Here is a 20,053-nt window from a genome sequence, read left to right on the forward strand (position 1 = left end):
CGCTGCTGGTTCTAAGCCCCACCAAAGCTGGAATATTCTCTCGAAACCGGCGGCAAGCCAGTCGGACAACTATATGTTCCTCGTCCATGTAGGGGACAAGGTCCAGTCGTTGGATCCGAAGTTATTGGACTCAGATCCGATGCCCGAAATGCCAAAAATGGCGAAAGATCACCGGAGAGGAGTTGGGCAGAGCGGACTGAAAGTGAAGTGAAATGGAGTGGAGTGGTAAATGGCTAGGCTTTGGTCCGGATGCGGATATGGATGGGGTATTTGTGGGATCGGGGTGGAAGGTGCAATGTGGAGGACGCGCCCGGGCGGCCCTAAATCCACCAACATATGGGCTGGGTTTGAGGGGAGCTGGACGGCCCGGACGTTTGGGCCGACTTTGAGGGGTCCAGTTGAGTGTTTGTTTTTCGTTTGGGCACTGCCCAGGGAGACCTCCTATATGCCGCATTTTTCGGCCAATAGGTCGCGCGACGCACAGGGGACGTGCACCTGGGCCGGCCCATTCGCTGTCCGTCAAGGAATGAAAAATTTGCCAAAAAAGAAGTGATGTGATAGGGATTCGAAGCCTCGACCTTACATAGTCGCACGCTCTGCTCTAGCCACTATGCCAGGCCAGTTACTTTGTAAGAAAAGCAGCGGGAGCTTAAATAAACGGCCACAGCAGCGAAAAGTAAAAACCAATTCGGCCAAGTCCCTAAATTAAAACCAGTTAAGCCAATTACAAATTTTCAAAACTGCAGTATTTTTTGGAATATGTGAACAACTTTCGGAAACAGGAACAAAATTTTGAATTAGTGAAAAAATTAAACATGCGGACAATTTTTTGAATTTGTGAACAAATTTTGAAACATTAACATTTTTTAATATGTGAACAAATTTTATGAAAACGAACAAATTTTGAATTTCCCAAAGATTTTTAGAAAACATGAACATTTTTTAAATTTGTGAACAATTTTTCAAAGCACGAATGATTTTTGAATCTTGAGAAAAAATTTGTAAGCGTGAACTTTTTTTGAAGCACGAACATTTTTTGAATCTTGAGAACAAAATTTTGAATTGGAGAACAATTTTGAAAAATCCTGAACAAATTTGGAAGCACGAACATTTTTTGAATCTAGAGAACAAATTTTGAAAAAGTACGAATAAATTTGGAAGCGTGAACATTTTTTGAATATGTGAACAAAAAATTGTTACAAGAACATTTTCTGAAATGCCCAAAAAAAATTGAAATGCGAACATTTTTTAGAAACACGAACATTTTTTGAATTTTTTGAACAATTTTCAAAAGAAACCGGAAACAGAAAAAAGAAAACAGAAAAAAAACGGAAAAGATAAATGAAACAGTAAAACAAAAGAAAACAAAAAAAACAAAAAACTGGTGTAAAAATAGAAAAACCGGTTCAGGGAACCTTCTGGAAGGTTCCCAAAACCGGCTGCCTCGCTGTGGGAAAGTGGATCGGCCCAGTACTCGCGCTCGGGGGAATCTCCCTGTGCGAACGGTCGACATTTTGATGCAGTTAGCGTCAAATAAGATTTTCCCTGCCCAGGCTAGGCAAACCCTATTTGGCGCTGCAGGCGCCCGTTATATAGCATTTTGCTAACGGGCGCCTGCAGCGTGCACCCCCCGCCATGATTTGGGCCGGCCCAGTTCCTTCCTTGTATTTTTCTGTTAAAACTAGTAAAAACAGTGGGCAAGCGTCAAATAAGATTTTCCCTGCCCAGGCTAGGCAAACCCTATTTGGCGCTGCAGGCGCCCGTTATATAGCATTTTGCTAACGGGCGCCTGCAGCGCGCACCCCCCGCCATGATTTGGGCCGGCCCAGTTTCTTCTTTGTATTTTTCTGTTAAAACTAGTAAAAACAGTGGGCAAGCGTCAAATAAGATTTTCCCTGCCCAGGCTAGGCAAACCCTATTTGGCGCTGCAGGCGCCCGTTATATAGCATTTTGCTAACGGGCGCCTGCAGCGCGCACCCCCCGCCATGATTTGGGCCGGCCCAGTTCCTTCCTTGTATTTTTCTGTTAAAACTAGTAAAAACAGTGGGCAAGCGTCAAATAAGATTTTCCCTGCCCAGGCTAGGCAAACCCTATTTGGCGCTGCAGGCGCCCGTTATATGGCATTTTGCGAACGGGCGCCTGCAGCGCACACACCCCGCCACGATTTGGGCCGGCCCAGTTCCTTCCTTGTATTTTTCTGTTAAAACTAGTAAAAACAGTGGGCAAATATAAAGGATTCGAACCCGCGACCCCTTCTTTACTAGGGCTACGCTCTAACCATAAGACCATCCGCATGCTCTTGCAAACTTTCTTTGCTTTCCTTTTTTATTTCATTCTTGAGTACGGTTTAGTTCTTTTCTTGTTTTTCCTTTTTTTCTCATCCTCTTTTGTTTTCTTTAATGTGCGGTTTTTTAAAAATGCGTAATTCTTTCGACTGAATCAATGAACTTTGTTTTCAATTTCAATGAACTTTTTCAAAATTGATGAACTTTTTCCAAATTCAATGAACTTTTCTAAACTTTGATGAACTTTTTTAAAAATTTGATGTAATTTTTTCAAACCTGCTGAACTTTTTTCAAAATCGATGAACTTTTTTTCAGATGCGATGAACTTTTTCTAATTATGATGAACTTTTCTCAAATTCGATGAACTTTTCTCAGATTCGATGAACTTTTTCCAATTAAGATGAACTTTTCTCAAATTCAATGAACTATTTTCAGATTCAATGAACTTTTTCCAATTAAGATAAACTTTTCTCAAAATCAATGAACTTTTTTCAGGTTTGTGAACATTTCTTCCAAAATGAAGAAATAGCGATGCGACCTTCTTATAACGCATTTGCATCTGTTACTAACCACAAACATGCAGTAGCTCGTGTGGCTGGTGGCACCTGTATGTTAACTCAATGTGGTGAGTTTGAAACCTGTAGAGAGCAGTATTTTTTGCCTTTTTTTTGCGAGATTTTTATGCATTCGCTGGTCTGCGCATCTCGTGGGCCGGCCCAGCACGGGGCGCTGCAGGCGCCAGGAGCGCTCCCCCCAGGCGTTTAGGGGGTGGGGGGAGGGAGTATTGGGGGTTGATGTTTGCAAGTGCACAGAGTCAAGCACAATTCACGCGAAGTATTTGCCCAGTTCATGTGCCAAAGCCATAGATAACTTATAAAAAGATAACTACCAACCCTGCAGGTACACTATCACAAACACACCTAAGCTCGCACTCAAGCCGGAGTTTGGAAATGATTTTACTAAGTATTGCTATAACGTAAATGGTAAAAGAGGAGAGTTTAACTAAGTATTGCTATAAGGTAAAATAAATACTCCCCCAGATCCAAAAAAAAGGTGGCATGCTTTAGTTCAAATTTGAATTAAAGCTGAACTAAAGTCGCGACACTTTTTGTTGGATCGGAGGGAGTACTAGACTAGACAGAGAAATAAACTAAGAAGAATTAATATGATGTTTTACATGAGCAAAGTGACGACAAGGTGGAGATTAGTTGTACCCGGTGACATGGATGGCGGCCCTCCACATATGTGCAAATATCACCTTGTGCTGACCGGATAATCTACTTATGGTGGGCGGTCCCTTAAATAGCATTGCCTATCAAGCAGTGCCTTATTGAGACAACTCAATTGTCCTACTTCTCGTTACATACATGCAGCAGCGAACGGGAGTCATCGTCCTTCTAGCGCCGTAAGGCTCACGCCATTGGCAGAGTTCTCTGTGTCTTCCATCACTTCACTGGTTTCGTAGTTTGTCCGTGCAAAATACCCAGGTTGCTCTGGCGGTGCACGAGGAATGGCTTCACTGTCGAGCATGGAAACGACCGATGACATGTGTGGCCTAGCACTGGAACTGTCCTGGACACACAAGAGCCCAACATGGATGCACCTGGACACTTCGTCAAGCGAATAGCTCTCCGTGACGGCTGTGTCCATGAAATCCCTCGCTCTTCCATCTGCCCACAAGTTCCATGCCTGAAACAGCATGGCGAAATTCATAATTTATATTTGCTAATACTATATTTCTGGTTGAGCTATCAGAATCTGAAGGATTTCAAAACACCATACATAACACTTACACATGATACGAGGTTTGAAAAGTCCAACACAAGATGATGAGGTGAGCTGATCTTTAATCCACTTACAATCTCTAGTAGCAAAATACCGAAGCTGTAGGTGTCGGACTTGACAGAAAAGATGCCCTCCATCGCATACTCAGGCGACATGTACCCACTGTTTAAATCATTTCACAAGCATGTGTGCAGCTTGAGGTATTTCAGGCGCATAAATAATTTTTTGAGACCAAGAGCTAGTGCAAGAGTTACTTACTACGTTCCAACAACTCATCTGGTACTTTCCTGTTGCTCGTTTCCTCCAAAGATCCTTGCCATTCCAAAATCTGATATTTTCGGGTTCATCTCCACATCTAGCAGGATGTTGCTTGGTTTGAGGTCTCTATGGATTATCGTCATTCTCGAATCCTGGTGGAGATACATAAGCCCTCTAGCTACCCCTTTGATTATGTTGAACCTTCTTGGCCAGTCAAGTATAGACTTCCCTGCAGTATCTGCCAAAGAACAGGATGTGTATGTACATGAGTGCAAGGCATCTAGTAAGCCATTCAGAGACTACTTTCTTGAGTATGCGATTAGAACATACCAAAAAGAAACTTGTCTAGGCTTTTGTTGGGTAAGTATTCATAAATAAGCAACTCCTCATCCTCATGAATACAACAGCCAAGAAGTCTAATTAGATTCTTGTGCTGCAATTTGGCAATAAGAACCACTTCATTTATAAAATGCTCTATACCCTGCTCAGAACCCTTGCTAAGCCTTTTAACAGCAACTTCCTTTCCATCTTCTAGTGTTCCCTGTGTAATTCCATAATTATTGGAACAAATTAACAAGGAGGAAATTATACAGATTTTCCCATGTTGTAATTAATTGACAAGATCAAAATTTTACAACCTTATAAACTTTGCCGAAACCTCCTTTTCCAATTATGTTCGTGTCATGGAAACTGTTTGTTGCAGTGGCGATGTCTTCGAACCTAATAGAACGCAATTCAAAATTTTGATCCCAAACTTCTTGCGAAGTGCTCGAGTGATCCGGGGCCGGTCTTTTCCAGCTTTCTTTGTTTACTTGTATCCCTGCAGAAATATGAGTAATCTCACCACTCAGCACTATTACATGAACATCTTATTAGAGGAAACTGGAGTCCCTTATTCTACCTCTTCGCTTGCATATGCAGACAAGATATATGCATGAGAATATCAGCAGGAACGATATAACTGGGAGTGCAATCTTTAATAACACACCGATACCACTCTTCCTGTTGTGTCCTGTCAAGAAAATAATGAAAAGAGTACTGCATCAAGATTCAAGCATAGCTTGTGCGAGTACACATTTACTTTTTTCTAAATGAGTACAAGATACCGATTTACTTGCATATAATACCAAAGAAGATAGTAAAATGCATCTCGGATCTCAAATATAGTTACAGATTTTGTTTTAGAATTGAGTATTTGCAGACACCAAAAGTAACTGGCTAACTAGTGCAGTGTTACAAGTGTGTGAGCTGGAAAATTAGCCAACCAACACAATTCTGAAAGAAATGCTAACTGATGAGTTTATTCGATGATAACAACTATATGTCCTGGGTAGGAAAGGCTGGTGTTCGTAGTTTCACACGCTGACACTCAGACTACACTGCAGGTTAAAAGAGTTCAAGCAGCCATGGAAGTATGGAACAATACATACCAGGAGAGCCAGCAAGCCGAAGGTACAGGTTGCCACCAAGTACGCCTGTCTTCTCTAAGTCGACAAGCTCCCCTGTCCAGACCAAGCATCTTGATGGGCCACCAGTTGCGACAATACTGCTCAAGTTGGCGTAAGCGTACGCAGTGCAGGAGCAGTTACGCTCACACTGAGCAGTGCACTCCTCGAAGCTTCCGCTCCTCACATACACAAACTTATCAGGCACCTTCATCCCAGGCAAGGCGGAGAAATGGTAACCACGACATGTCAGTTCCTCCTTTCTCACGCATCCTCTGGAGAAGTTGGCACTGAAGCCGTCCGCCGGCTCGAACCCATCAAGGCACCTGCACTCCCTGGTGGGCATGTTGCAGTAGCCAAACGGACCACACGAGCCGTATTGGCGGCAGCCATCACCTGGGCGCTTGAACAGAACCACCCATGACTGGCCACTCCAGATCCTGAGCATCAAGTCGCCTGTGTAGTCCAGCTTCCAGTGGGATCTCCGGGAGGAGCTGTTGCCCGTGTTGTACGTCGAGTAGATGGTCTCTCCGTCATCGACGTTCTGGGACCACATGTATCCATTCTTGTCCGAGGCTTCTGCGCCGTTCCACAGTCCGCTGCGCCAGTATTTGCTTGTCCCGCGCCAGGTGAGAATCTGGAGGCCCGTGCTGGGGTCACGACTGAGGAGGAATTTCCCGGTGGATGGGTCTTGAGAACCCTTCCAAGCAACGATGTGCACTGCTGTGTGGGTCTTGTAGTTTGCCCATAACTTGAAGCCGGGGAGGATGGTGTCGGTCGGGTGATCATAGCTCTGCCATATCTGCGTGAAATTCTGCAACTGGAGGACAAAGTTCCCCCCCTCGAGCAGCAGCGCCACAGCCCCATCAGCCCCGGCGGTGACATTGTTCGTCGTCCTCCAAAGGATACGGCCCCTGGAATCCGACAAGACAAGATCAGAGCTGTTGGTGAGAACCAACTTTCCGGACAAACCGCTGCCGATTGGGTTGTCGCGGTTGGCCACCCACACATATGTCCGCTCCGGGATGTCGTGGTACCATATGCCTACATATGAGTTTGAGGTGGAGTTTTCTGGGGAGAAGAAACCAAGAGCAAATATGCCATTGTTGGAGACAAGCTTGTCGCCAGGCAAGAGTGGCTTCCCAGGTGTTAGGCGGTCATCGGATTTGCAGAGACAAATCAATGGTAGGAGGATAAAAAATGGGAGCAGAGTCATTCCCATTAAGCCTTCTTTCGCATATGCTTGTGAAGGGCAAAGCAAGGAGATGGTATGAGAGAAATGCTCTGGAATGATTTGCTTGCTTGGAGATATGAAACTGCTAGCTGCTGGTCTTTGTGGGGAATTAAGGGACCAAGAAATGCTCCATGTCAAAGCCATGGATGTGTTGCCTGTATCAAACACACCAAGAAACCGAGGTCGACTCGCAACCATCGGGTGACCGGAGTGCCGTCGCAGTCCTCGTCGGCATAAATGTGCCATGGTAGTAATAGTCCGGGGGCTTGGATCTCACACAGCCACGCCATCAGACAAACTGACACAACACTGCAACATGATGGTGCAGAAATTAATGTCAGATCTCAGCATCGTTGACGACTCGCCGCTCTTCGGCAGGAAGCTTGGGAAGTACATGTTGGACGAAAGGTGCGTGCCAACTGCTAAGGAACGGGTTACCGTCAGATGGAGCTCCGGCGGGGTCGTCGCGGCGACGTGCCGGCACACTGTCCCCTTATCAGGCGGCAGCCGTTGCTTCAGAAGGAAAAATTGTAAGGCAGCATCCGATTTGTCAACTCGAGTGGGTGGGACGAGCACGTACCGACGGCGAGCGCGACAGGCGGGGGAAATTAGGGGAGGGTGGCCGCGACGGCGCGATGAGGTGCCGGCCGCTTGCTATGGTCGCCTGGAAGGGGAGGGGAAGGCAGGGGAGACGAGGCGCCGGAGACGCATATGGCGGTGGCGCCATGATTGGCGGACCGGCGGCGGCAGTGGGGACTGCGGCGAGCCGGCGGCGGCAGTGGGGGGTGCGGGCACTACGGCGAGCCGGCGACTTGCTTGTGGGCTGGAGGCCCTTCTATCTAGTAAAATAATACTCCCAAGCAGGCTGCAGGTTTTACTTTTCTTTTTTTGAACACAAGACTGCAGGTTTTACTTGGGGACTTAAACCGCTCAAAGCTCGCCACTAGCGCGGCCCATTAATGTGTTTTTCCCATAGAGAATCAAACAATATTTTCTTTTTTAAATATAAGTTTTTCAAACAATTTCATATTTTAGTATAAAGTGGAGACAGTTTACATAAGTAAATAAATAAATGATCATATATCTGAATACGTATATATATAATATTTGTCTCACGTTAAAAAAATGTCCCTACATACGAAAAATATATTCATATACTCGCAAGACAAATATTAATATATTTAAAAAATAATGCACATGGGAAAATTTGTTTTTTTGTAATTTTGAAATGTTAGAATAAATCTAAGGCACTTCGTCGATCTATCGAGGACCAAGAAATCACACAAGGCACGACATCGAGATTTGTTAACGAGGTTCATCGATATGGCTATATCCCCGGGGCATGACTACGGGCGATCCTCCCCATGACACCGCTACAATACCGCACTCCGGTCGCCCGGGCGCCGGCACACGCCGCCGGCTCTTACGCGTGTCCGTGCTATTATGTTGGCATAGGTTATATCGTGTGTCTACCCCCTATGTATGATGCCTAGGATACAAGTGTCCTATTAGGACACAACTCTTACCCTGTCTATACACAGTCCAAAACCAAGGCCAACTGTAACCTAACTTGTATAATAATATTCGACACAATTCTAACAATACGGCGAGCGCGAGCGGGCTGTCGCAGCTGGAGGTGACAGGCGGGGGAAATTAGGGGAGGGTGGCCGCGACGGCGCGATGAGGTTCCGGCCGCTTGCGATGGTCACCTAGAATGAGCGGGGAAGGAAGGGAGATTAGGCGCCGGAGACGCATATGGTGGTGGTGCCATGATTGGCGGACCGGCGGCGGAAGCGGGGACTGTGACGAGCCGGCGGCGGCAGTGGGGGGTGCGGGCACTGCGGCTAGACGGCGAACGCAAATGGCCGCTAATTGCTTGTGGGCTGGAGGCCCTTCTATCTAGTAATAATACCAAGCGGGCTGCATGTTTACTTAGGGACTTGGCACCGGTCCATTAATGTGTTATTCCCATAAAGAATCAAACAATATTTTATTTTCTTAATAAGTTTTTTAAAATAACTTAATATTTTAGTTTAAAAAGTGGAGACAGTTTACATAAACAAATATAAAATGATCATATATATTTTTTACTATGAATTTCATATTTTAGTTCAAAAAGTGCAGGCCAGTTCATCACCCAGGGTGTAGAATAAGTTATTCTTCACCCAAGGTAATCTTACGATCATTTCATAAATAAATTACATTTGGCATACAAATAATTACATTCATGTTTAGTCACTGCGTAAAATTTGGCATAAGAAAACAAAAAGTAGGTCATAAGACCAGAAAATTGTATTTTATGTATTTTTTACACTATGTTTTTACGTTCGTAATTTTACGTAACTGAAAAAGAAAATTATGGCTCTTGCGTTCTCTTTTTACGTATAGTAAGAAAAAAGTTACGGAACATAAAAATATGGTGCATTGGTGTTAAAATTGAGGGGCTGAATAATAACTATTTCTCACCCAGGGTGCCGAATAGAGTGACCCTATATAATATTCATCTCACGTTTAAAAATGTTCCTACATATGAAAAATATATTCATATACTCCCAGAACAAATATTCATATATAGAAAAAAAACATGCACTTGGGAAAATTTGTTCATGTAATTTTGAAAGGTGTTTAGATATTTCCCCCAAATGGGCGGAGCATCGAGATGCCCCGTTATTGTTGGCACTTGGTCATACACTAGGGGTGGATTTTTAGCCTTTGTTTTGAGAAAAAAAAGGAAAAAAGAGCAGCTGACACACAGCAATCTCAGCAGTGGCGGATCCAGAATTTCAAGTTACCCGGGGCGGACTTTTAAAGTAAAAAAAATCTGAATCCATGATGTTATCAAACATGATAATCAACACAATAAATTTAGCAAGCAGTATGCATACATATCAGACAATCAACACAAACAATTGTTCAAAGTAGTTTCAATCTCAAGAACTAGTTAAAAAAGCATTAAATAAACCAAAACAATTATAAGGCCTAACTTGGGCTCCCGCTGATTGAATCTTTCGTTCTTCATCCCAAAAAATGTCCAATCTTCAAGTCCAGGTACCTAAAACATGGATAGATTGCTCAAAAAGAAATGCACAAAAAATAAACTATAAATCGTAGCATAATATGACACTTATTCCAACAAACAATAAGAAAAGAAGATCGAGGGAGGGCAGAAGAACCTGCTGCTTGTTTCCTCCATGGCTGCTTGTTTGTACTTGTAAGCGCGGCACATAGCTATTCCGGTGGCGATGTTGCCAGAAATTGGGAACGGCGAGGCGGCGACCCGGCTCTCAGATCTCCATTAAGCACCATCTATCGGGCTTGGGCAGCAACACGGTGAGGCGACGAGCCGACGGTGGAAGACGTGATGGCCTAATGCCCAGATTTGTTTACTCAGTCGATCGTGATGGGAAGTTAGAGAAATTGGGGAACGTCAAGGCTTGAAGCTGTACATAAAAATGGGCTCCTGCTTAATTGGGCCTTTACTACAAACTTATAAGACGTACTAGCTGGTCCATCTCAAAAACGAATCGTTATTTCTCTCCTTGTCTTCCTGCTCGGCTGATCCCACGACCGAACGCAGAGGTTAGGCCAACTCCACCGCACGACTCCATCCTGTCCGTCCGTGTCCGTTTAGAGTAAAATGGACAGATGAGACAACCCAACGCGCAACCTCATTCGTAAAAACGTGTCCGCTTTTGGTCCGTTTCACCCCATCCCGCGAGCAAAGTTGTGCCGGATTTGCGCCCGGAACGGACACAAGCGGACGTTTCTTTGCGTGATCCTCGTCCGGTTGTGTCCTTGGCATGTGAACCCTGGCCCACCTGTCATTGGGCCTGTCTGCCCACCCACCCATCCCCCTCTCTCTCCCTTTCTCTCTCTCTCTTCCCCACCAACCCAACCACGCAAGCTCTCGCGCCGGGCACCGGCTGTGTGGCCGCCGCCACCTAGTGTCGATCCTGCACGCCGGCGTTCCACGCACGGGAGCTCGAAGGCGAGCGCCAGCTGCAGCACCGGGCCGCAGGCGCGACGAGGCGAGGTGGTGGGCGGCGCGGGAGCTCGAAGGCGGCCGCCAGCTGCAGCACCGGGTCGCGGGCGCGACGGGGCGAGGTGGTGGCCGACGCTGCGAGCGATGGGCGCTGTTGCGGGACGTCCACGGCGGGGCGGCCAGGGCGAGGGCGCGCGCGCAGGGAGCTGCGGGCACGGCGCTGTTGTGGGACGTCCACGGCGGGGCGGCCAGGGCGAGGGCGCGCGCGCAGAGAGCTGCGGGCACATCGCTGTTGTGGGACGTCCACGGCGGGGCGGCCAGGGCGAGGGCGCGCTCGCAGGGAGCGGCGTGAGCGGGCGCGCCGACGGGGCGCCGCGCCGGCGGGACGCGTCTGCGGGCGCGGCGACGACGGGACGAGGCGACCACGGACGCGGCGGCAGGAGGGGCCGGGTGAGCACGGCGCGCAGGCGGCGCGACGAGGCCATGGCCGGTGCTCACGCATACGCTAGCATAGTCCGCCCGTAAACTTGCTAGCTAGCTAGGCCACTAGCCCGCGCTGGGCAGTTTTGCCATGCGGCCGCGACGAGCGACGGGACGAGCACAGGCGGGGCGAGGTGCGGCGACCGGCGGCGGGGCGCGGGCGGGTGCTGCGAGGAGCGGTGACGGCTGCAGCCACGCGGGCGCAGCGTCAGGACCGGAGAAGGGCGCGGACGGGCGGCCCCGGAGAGCGAGCGCGAGCGGCCATGCCGGGCGCGGCGCGATGACAAGATGCAGGGGGAGGGGATGCAGCGGACGTTTTTTGGGTCGCTATGTCGGCGGTGGGCGCCTCGAACACAAGGCGGACACGCATGTCCGTTTTCGTCTCCATTGCCACCCCAAACGGACGAAATCCGAATAAAACGGACGTCCGTTTGGGGTCGTGCGGTGGAGTTGGCCTTACCAAAGTAGTAGATGAGCTACCCTAGGTCTTAAAATTTATCCGGGGCGGCCGCCCCTACACGACCCCACGCTGGCGCCGCCCCTGAATCTCAGGGTAAGGATGTAACACATACTGAGATGTTATGATGGAAACCTTATTCTTAGCAAATGAAGATAAACACAAGCATATCGGAATAGAAGCACCTTGTCTGAGATGAGAAACTATATAAACCTTCAGTAATAATGCATTATCCACATTTTCTTCATACACAGTAAAGTTCACTTTGGTGCTTTACATTCTGTAAACTAACAGAGGTTACTACCACCACTATGCTGAAAATCACAATTTATGTACAGTAAATTAGAGAGTTTACACCTTTTACGGGGTTCAAATATATTGTAGAAGTTGACATTAAACATCTAACGCCCTATTAGTGTTGTGATACTCATGGTATTTTGTGAGTTATCCTTGTTCTTCCTAGTATGTCCATTTTCCCGATTTCTTGCTGCAAAATATGCAGGTTGCTCCGGCTCTGGAAGCAAAGCGATTTCATTCTCCAACATAAACACAACTGATGACATGAGTGGCCTAGCATCTGAATGGTGTTGAACACACAAGAGTCCCACATGAATGCACCGTAGAACTTCATCAATTGGACAACTACCAGCAATTGCTGAGTCCACCAGTTCCATTGCATTTCCATCTTCCCATAATCTCCACGCCTGATGAAATAAATTCAAGTTTCAACCAATTAACTTAGTTTTGTTTAGGTCACCAAAATTCAAGCATTCAATGATACTTACATATGTTGTAAGGTTTGGAAAGTTCATTATGAGCTGAGGTGAGCTGATCTTCAAGCCACTTACAATCTCCAAGAGAAGAACACCAAAGCTGTAGATGTCCGACTTAACAGAAAAGGCGCCACCCATCACATATTCTGGAGACATGTAACCGCTGTTTAAACATTAAGTTTGCCTTAGTGCATGTTTTACATAAAATAGTGTGGGTCTTACTAAGGGGCAGTTTGGTCACAATGCTAAATAGTCTAGTTTTACACTTATCCAAAACCATCTATATCTCTTTCATGACTTGCAGGGAAGCATGAAACATCCTAATCAAACACGAGTGAAGATCTGTGGCTTTGGGGGATTTAAATTGGAATTGGCAGTTGCAAAAATAATAGAGATTAAAGTATATACAAAAGTGAATGTGCTCTTGACTACGCGCATCCTAAATTACTGAACGCCTGAACAAACATAGGATTATAATTTCGTAACTTTCATCCGACAGGGCAGCGAAGCAAAGATATCCAACAAATCTGGTTAATTATTTAAATTTTCTCATTACTGTCCTCACTTTTTAACAACAGCCTTCAGTTTTGAAATTATATATAGAAAATAGTACCCAACTAAACTCATCGAAGCATTTCACTAGCATTGAGAAGACAAGTTGAACTTAACTAAACCAAAAATATAACAGGCAACGGGAGTAAAAGTGTTCATTCCTGCCCACTTGATTCCATCCCTAAGATTGAAGCAATATCCTAGACACTTTTCAGCACATGAATTACTTACTATGTTCCAACAACTCTAATAGTGTTTCCTTGCTGCTGCTTTCCACCAAATATCCTTGCCATACCAAAGTCTGATATTTTAGGGCTCATTTCTTTGTCCAACAAAATGTTGCTTGCTTTAAGATCTCTATGAATTATTGTTAATCTTGAATCTTGGTGGAGATAAAGAAGGCCTCTTGCCACCCCTTTAATTATTTTAAACCGTGTCAGCCAATCAAGGACATCTTTTCTTGTACTATCTTGCAGCATGAACAGTTAAACAAAACCAATTGTTAGTCATCATGCATATTCTTTCGGAATCTGAACAAAAAAAAACTTTATGGTCAACATTGAGAATTTTGTGCAACATGAGATCAGAAGTTGGAATATACCGAAAAGGAAGGAATCCAAGCTTTTATTAGGCATGTATTCATAGATCAATAACTTCTCATCGTCATGAATGCAGCAACTAAGAAGTCTAACTAGGTTTCTGTGCTGCAATTTGGCAATTAGAGTCACTTCATTTCTGAACTCCTCTATACCTTGCCCAGAACCACTGCCAAGCCTTTTGATAGCAACTTCCTTGTCACCTTCCAGTATTCCCTACATAATTGTATACGTTTTTGTGAGGTGCTTAATTCCACCATTCTGAACTGAGAAACAATGAAAGCCACAACTTTTTTTCTCCACGGAATTACTGCATTTTTTGCATATTATACTGAAGATAATTTATATAGATTGACAGGACCATTATGATGTCAAATGTCAATTAAGAAGGAAATAAAAAAAACATATTTACAAAATCAGACCACAATTCTGGCAGACATATTGCACCTTACTTGCCGATGTGAATTAAGCTTAGTGTTACCTTGTAAACTTTGCCGAAACCTCCCATTCCAAGCATATTGGAGTCGGAGAAATTATCCGTTGCGGCCACAATATCTTCGAAACTAACAACTGGAAAATCTGAATTTTTGCCTCCAAGATCACTAGAAGCACTCAAGTATCGTAGCATCAGTGTCTTCTTGATTTCCTTCTTTCGCCGTACCCCTGCTGATTGGCATTGGCAATTAACTGATTAGAACTTAAAAACAGCTTGGTATGAAGGAAAGGAAGGTTATTATTGTTCTATCTTTGTACTCACATTTCAAGACAATGGCTATGCACGTGAGTAGCAGCAGGCATGCTACAACCGGCGGCACAATCTTCACTAAATTGCTATTTTTCTGAACTGCTGAAATGTATCACAACAGAATTTAATTACTGCATCAAGCATAACTTGCAAGAGTATAGATTTAGTTACTTGCATGAAGTACCATGACTGATCTGTGTACCTAGGTATTCTTAATTTCAGTAACCCCTCGAGCGGTACTGCTAGGCATGTGGTAAAACTGAGGGTGCATTAGTACAAAATACTTGCAGTTTCCCTGTATAACAGAGCTCTATGATAAATTGAAAAGGCAAGCTGTTTGCCCTTTCGTGAATAAAATAAATACTTGGTCATTTCCTGACTCTGCATTGACAAAAGGAACTGGCTAATTATGTAGTGGCATCAGGGACGAGTAGTATGTTCGCCTACAGTCCTATGTCTAAAATTTCCCTGTTTTGTACTTCTCTCTGCTGGATGATTCCAAAAAAGTGTTGGTCTGCGTCCAAGTAAACAAAAGAAAAACTATTGATCCTGAACAGTAATGTCATCCATACCAGCAGGAGAGTCCCCGAGGCGGATGTACAGGTTCTCGCCATAGTTGTTGGTCTTCCACGTGTCGACAAGCTCCCCTGTCCAAACCAAGCACCTTGTCTGATCCCCCAGAGTGCCTGCACTGCTGAGGTTGGCGTAAGCATACGCTGTGCACGAGCAGTTGCGGCTGCACTCCGCCGCGCACTGGTCAAAGCTTCTGTTTCGGATGTGCAAGAACCTGTCAGGCACCTTCATTCCGGACAAGCGCAGAAAATGATTTTTGCTGCCACATTTCAGTGCTTCCACTCTCCGGCACCCTCTCGAGGAGTTCATTGGATCAGGCTCAAACCCATCCAAGCACTGGCATGTGGGGGCGGCCCCCGTGAAGTCAGAGTAGCCAAACAGGCCACACGAGGCATAGACGCCATAACCGCCGGAGGGGCGCTCGGATGTGGCTATCCACGATGAGGAGTAGCTGTTCCAGGTGAGGAGCCTCATGGTGCCGGTGTAGTCGAGCATGATGCGCGCGTACGGTGAGTCGTCGGAGACCGAGTACATTAGGTAGAACCTGTCCCCTGTGTTGACGATGGTCTGGTACACGACGGAGCTGCTGTTGCCTGGGTATGTGCCGCCGGACACCGACGCGCCGTTCCACACGCTGATGCGGCAGTACAGCTTGTCACCGTGCCAAGTGACCATCTGCATGTCCAAGTCTGGGTCAAGACCGAACGAGAAGTCTCCTACGGATGGGTCATCCGGGCCCTTCCAAGCGACAAGGCGCCCCATCACACGGCCCTTGTAGCTCAGCAGAAATCTCATGCCGGGCAGGATGGTGTCTGTCGGGTGATCAAAACTCTGCCATATGACTGTACCGTTCGGCGACCGGAGGACCAAGTTCCCCGTGTCGAGCAGCACCGCAGAAGCTCTAGCGTCTTCATCGGCCGTGATGTTGTTCTTTGTCATCCAAAGCGTGCGGCCTTCAGAATCCGACAGCACGAGGTCGGACTTGACGCTGATGGCGAGTGTCGCGGGTGAAGCGGTGGTGGCCGGGTTGTCGCGATTGACGACCCATACGATGGCGCGGCTGCTCTCCGGGATGTTGTAGAACCAAATTCCAACATATAGGCTCTTGTTGGAGTTGGCGGGGGAGAAGAAGCCGAGAGCGAAGACGCCGTCCTTGGAGATGAGGATGTCACCGGCTGAGAGTGGCTTCCCCTGTGCCAGTTGATCGTCAGATTTGCTGAAAGGAAACAAGAACAGGAGGATGAAAATGGGGAAGTAGGACATATCCATTACGCCTCCTTTGTGTGCCAGCCCCCCGGTGAAGAAAATAGCATACATATACAAGGATGATTTGATTAGCTGACTCTGAGGCACACGGTTCTCCATAACAGGAAGTGGCTACGTGTATGGTTGGAAGGACCTAGACTAAATCAGTGCTGACAAGGCCTTCTCAAATATTGCTCAAAGCCTTTAAGGGTGATGCAAGCCAGAAGAAAAATCCGGTACTAGGAATCCACATTGGGGATTCTTGGTGGACTTTGGAGTGAGACGGCGAAGGCGACACCTCACTGCAAATCGGATGCGCCACATCATATAGTCATCTCTACTGCAGATGTATTTTTACTAATAATTTTCAAAAGTATGTACAAAAGACTAGAACAAAGAAAGAGATAAGCCTATAGAGACTGAGTCGGTAAGGTTAACTGCCACGTGGCTACAGTTGCTACACGCGCAAGGGAAAGAAAATTCGTTGCTAGGCATTCAGATTCAGATTCAGATTGGAGAGTGCGACAGAGGAAACCTCGCTGTGCCTGCGCGGAAAAGTCGCTTGTTGTGGGACAGCCGTGGTTGGCTAGTTGGTGTCGACGACGAGTCAGCGGACGCCCACGGGCCACGGCCACCTACCACAGCCGTCGACGTAGGCGCGGCCCAAGGCAGCGGCCACCGCAAGAAGCGCCCGCGACGACGCCGACGCCTTCTTCCCCTCGGTGCCGGACCTGCACACCATGGTCGACTGGGATCAGATTGCTCGTTGAGTATCGCGAATGGTCTTTTTTTTTTTAGAAGAGACGAATGGTCTTTTTCTTTTTTGAGGGATAGAAACGAATGGTCAAGACAGGGAGCCACGCCGATGAACACCAACTGGGCTTTTGCCCCGTTATGTGCACTTCAGACTTATGTATGAGGCCCAAGCCCAAACTGTGGTGTCATTTCCACGATTCTATATGGGCCGACACGAGCGATGGGTGCAGTAAATGTTCAAAAATAAGAAAATTTCACATAAAAAGCACTCCCTCCATAAATAAATATAAGACTTTTCTAGATCAACATAAAATAGTAACCTCCTAGAACGTCTTATATTTGTTTACAGAGGAAGCATAAATTAATATATTTCGAGCGAATTAATAAATTTAACAAGGGAAAAAATTTTAGAACAAAAGATAATGGGCGACGAGCAGGATGTGGCGGATGGATATCCTAGAATTAGGCCGAAGGTTGCGCACATTCGACTGGGTCATGTGGGTCTTCGATCTCTATGGCCCGATTACACAGACGACGTGTAACTCGCACACAGAGCAGCGGCCCCAGGTAATGGTGCCCCAAGCAGGCCAGGCCGGGACGCAATTGACCTGCAAGGCGACCCAGTTAATCCTAGACATTGCCTCAAAAAAAAGAAAAAAAATCCTAACATGCGTGTTAGTGATCTAATGATTGAGAAAATATTTTGATACGAAACTTCAATGTTTTGGGTTCCTCCAAAAAAAAAAACATTTGAACAAAAACTTAAATCCCTAGGCCCAAACAGTACTCTGAAATTGACCTACCATCCATCTCAAGAAAAATAGCTTCAGTATATGCTAGCTTCCAAAACTGCCACGCTAAGGCTGATCAGTGCTCAGCTAGAGGCTTATTATATGCGTACTTCTAGTCTTACTCTTATATCGTTTGCTAAATAAAATATATATGAGCAGACGAGCTCACGAGCAGTCTCATGTCATTTTATATAAATATATCTCAAATTATTTGCTGTATAATTTGATTTGACCAACGAGAAAGTTTTGAAAAGGCGAAATGTGTATTACCATTTGACAATATATAATTGCAAAAACCCACCAATAATTGTCACAATTATGTTGATGTTTGGATGGATGGAAATGGACAGCAGTCTTTTTCACGCATCAAATAATGTTGCTTGGTTTGCTTTCCAGCTATACCTGTCCTTTCAAACTGCTTGTATGATAGTCAGCAATGCCCCACACGGCCAGACCCCTCATGATAAGAACAACAAGTTATTATTGTTCTGACCGATTTATGATATATTGTATACCTTATCACTTGTCAGGAAGGATTGCCCACCTCCACTGGTTCCTGATAACAGAAATCGGAAGGGTTTCCTCTTGTCTCAAAATGTCTTTTAAGATAATTGGAGGGAACTTCCGCCTCAGGAGTGCCTATCATCAACTAATGAAAAGAGCGCCAACCATGTATACGGAAAGACATTTAAGATGTGATTCTTCCACTAAAAAGACTTAATAAAGTGAACTATATAATCATATATTCTTTTTCTTTCCTTCAACTGCAAGCATCAGCTTGAGTTTAAGACATAGCCTAAGGCTCATAATGTGGAAGTAGTGCAAAATAGAAGTACTATGTTTGATCCATTTTAATTATATTTACCACCTGAACTTTCAAAAAATATATTGTTGATTTAATCATCTGACAACACTTCATAATATAGTTATAAAATAAATATGTTAGATGGCAATTTCATTTGAGCCACACAAGTCACTTCAGTTCATGCGCACCATGAGTATATTTGACATGCGTTCGGAAGGTTTTTTGTTTTTTTGAAAAACTCTTTTAGTGACGAGCTAACGTGTCCAACTGAGGCTATTTAACCAAGTTATATTAGCTGTCATGATGACACTTCAAGCATCTTTTGTGTATCTGTGACGGAATCTCCTAATGGACCAAACACCAATAATGATACTTAACAATTATTCCATTGCCATCAACAGATCAAACAAGGTACAAATTGATCTTATTGTTCACCCATCATTCGTTTAAAATACAGTACTTGATTCAAATTATCAAATAGATAGCCCACCTATTTATTTAACATGTATGGGGTTATTATCTGGTGATGTTCTTTGGCTTCATTCTCTCTCTTTTTTGCGGGAGTTCTTTGGCTTCATTCACGTTTGAAAAGATAGGTGACACGTGGCATGGTAATACCCAATAGACCACACTAACATTGACCAAAAGCTATAGGAAAAAGCGTGTCTAGATTCCAATGAGGTGATCACTCAAATAGATTAATTGTGGTCCTAATCTTCTTCTTCTTTGTTTTGAAGTTAAGATATAAGAACTCAATATCATATGATGTAGAACTCTAGACGGTAATTTAAGGAAAGTTGTTCATAGAAAGCTGATACGGCAGTGAACTTATGCCAGTTGTTCAAAGGGTTCACGCTTTCTTATATTACATCGTCTTATCTTTTATTTGCCGCTTTAAAATTCAATATGAACATTACCTTCTTTTTTTGTAAGAAAAAAATGTGGAGAAATATAATCACAGCAAAACCTTTTTTATATAAATCTATAAGTGTCAACTAATTAAAATGACATCTACAGTACTTGCAACAAAAAAAAGTCTTTCAAGAATAGAGCGCCTATCATCAACTAATAAAAAGAGCGCCAACCATTATATGGAAAGACAGTTAAAATGTGTTTGTTCGACTAAAAAGACTTAATAAAGTGAACTATATAATCATATACATTCTTTTCTTTCCATCAGCTGCAAGCAGCAGCTTGAGTTTTAAACATAGCCTAAGGCACATAATGTTGAAGTAGTGTAAAATAGAAGTATTAAGTTTGATCAATTTTAATTATATTTACCACATGAACA

General features: G+C 45.0%; 3 protein-coding genes across 3 annotated transcripts; all 3 read right to left on the reverse strand.

The window, feature by feature from the left end:
- Nucleotides 1-3,431: 3,431 nt before the first annotated feature.
- Nucleotides 3,432-4,347, reverse strand: LOC119366229 (cysteine-rich receptor-like protein kinase 5). The gene is made up of 2 exons (XM_037631921.1): nucleotides 4,079-4,347; nucleotides 3,432-3,974 (listed from the first exon to the last, which is right to left on the reverse strand). The coding sequence occupies exons 1-2, from the start codon at nucleotides 4,223-4,225 to the stop codon at nucleotides 3,672-3,674; spliced, it is 450 nt and encodes a 149-aa protein (XP_037487818.1). The 5' UTR covers nucleotides 4,226-4,347; the 3' UTR covers nucleotides 3,432-3,671.
- LOC119366228 (G-type lectin S-receptor-like serine/threonine-protein kinase At1g11330) lies at nucleotides 4,092-7,168 on the reverse strand. Its single transcript, XM_037631920.1, has 6 exons — nucleotides 5,759-7,168; nucleotides 5,230-5,340; nucleotides 4,967-5,148; nucleotides 4,659-4,869; nucleotides 4,329-4,566; nucleotides 4,092-4,232 (listed from the first exon to the last, which is right to left on the reverse strand). The coding sequence occupies exons 1-5, from the start codon at nucleotides 7,149-7,151 to the stop codon at nucleotides 4,343-4,345; spliced, it is 2,121 nt and encodes a 706-aa protein (XP_037487817.1). The 5' UTR covers nucleotides 7,152-7,168; the 3' UTR covers nucleotides 4,092-4,232; nucleotides 4,329-4,342.
- Nucleotides 7,169-12,254: 5,086 nt separating this feature from the next.
- LOC119368758 (G-type lectin S-receptor-like serine/threonine-protein kinase B120) lies at nucleotides 12,255-16,454 on the reverse strand. Its single transcript, XM_037633918.1, has 7 exons — nucleotides 15,165-16,454; nucleotides 14,605-14,694; nucleotides 14,329-14,510; nucleotides 14,003-14,063; nucleotides 13,483-13,720; nucleotides 12,712-12,862; nucleotides 12,255-12,630 (listed from the first exon to the last, which is right to left on the reverse strand). Exons 1-7 carry the CDS (start codon nucleotides 16,432-16,434, stop codon nucleotides 12,328-12,330), a joined length of 2,295 nt encoding a protein of 764 aa, XP_037489815.1. The 5' UTR covers nucleotides 16,435-16,454; the 3' UTR covers nucleotides 12,255-12,327.
- Nucleotides 16,455-20,053: the final 3,599 nt, after the last annotated feature.

This window comes from Triticum dicoccoides, chromosome 2B (assembly GCF_002162155.2).
Source record: "Triticum dicoccoides isolate Atlit2015 ecotype Zavitan chromosome 2B, WEW_v2.0, whole genome shotgun sequence".
In the NCBI taxonomy this organism is placed as follows: Eukaryota; Viridiplantae; Streptophyta; class Magnoliopsida; order Poales; family Poaceae; genus Triticum; species Triticum dicoccoides.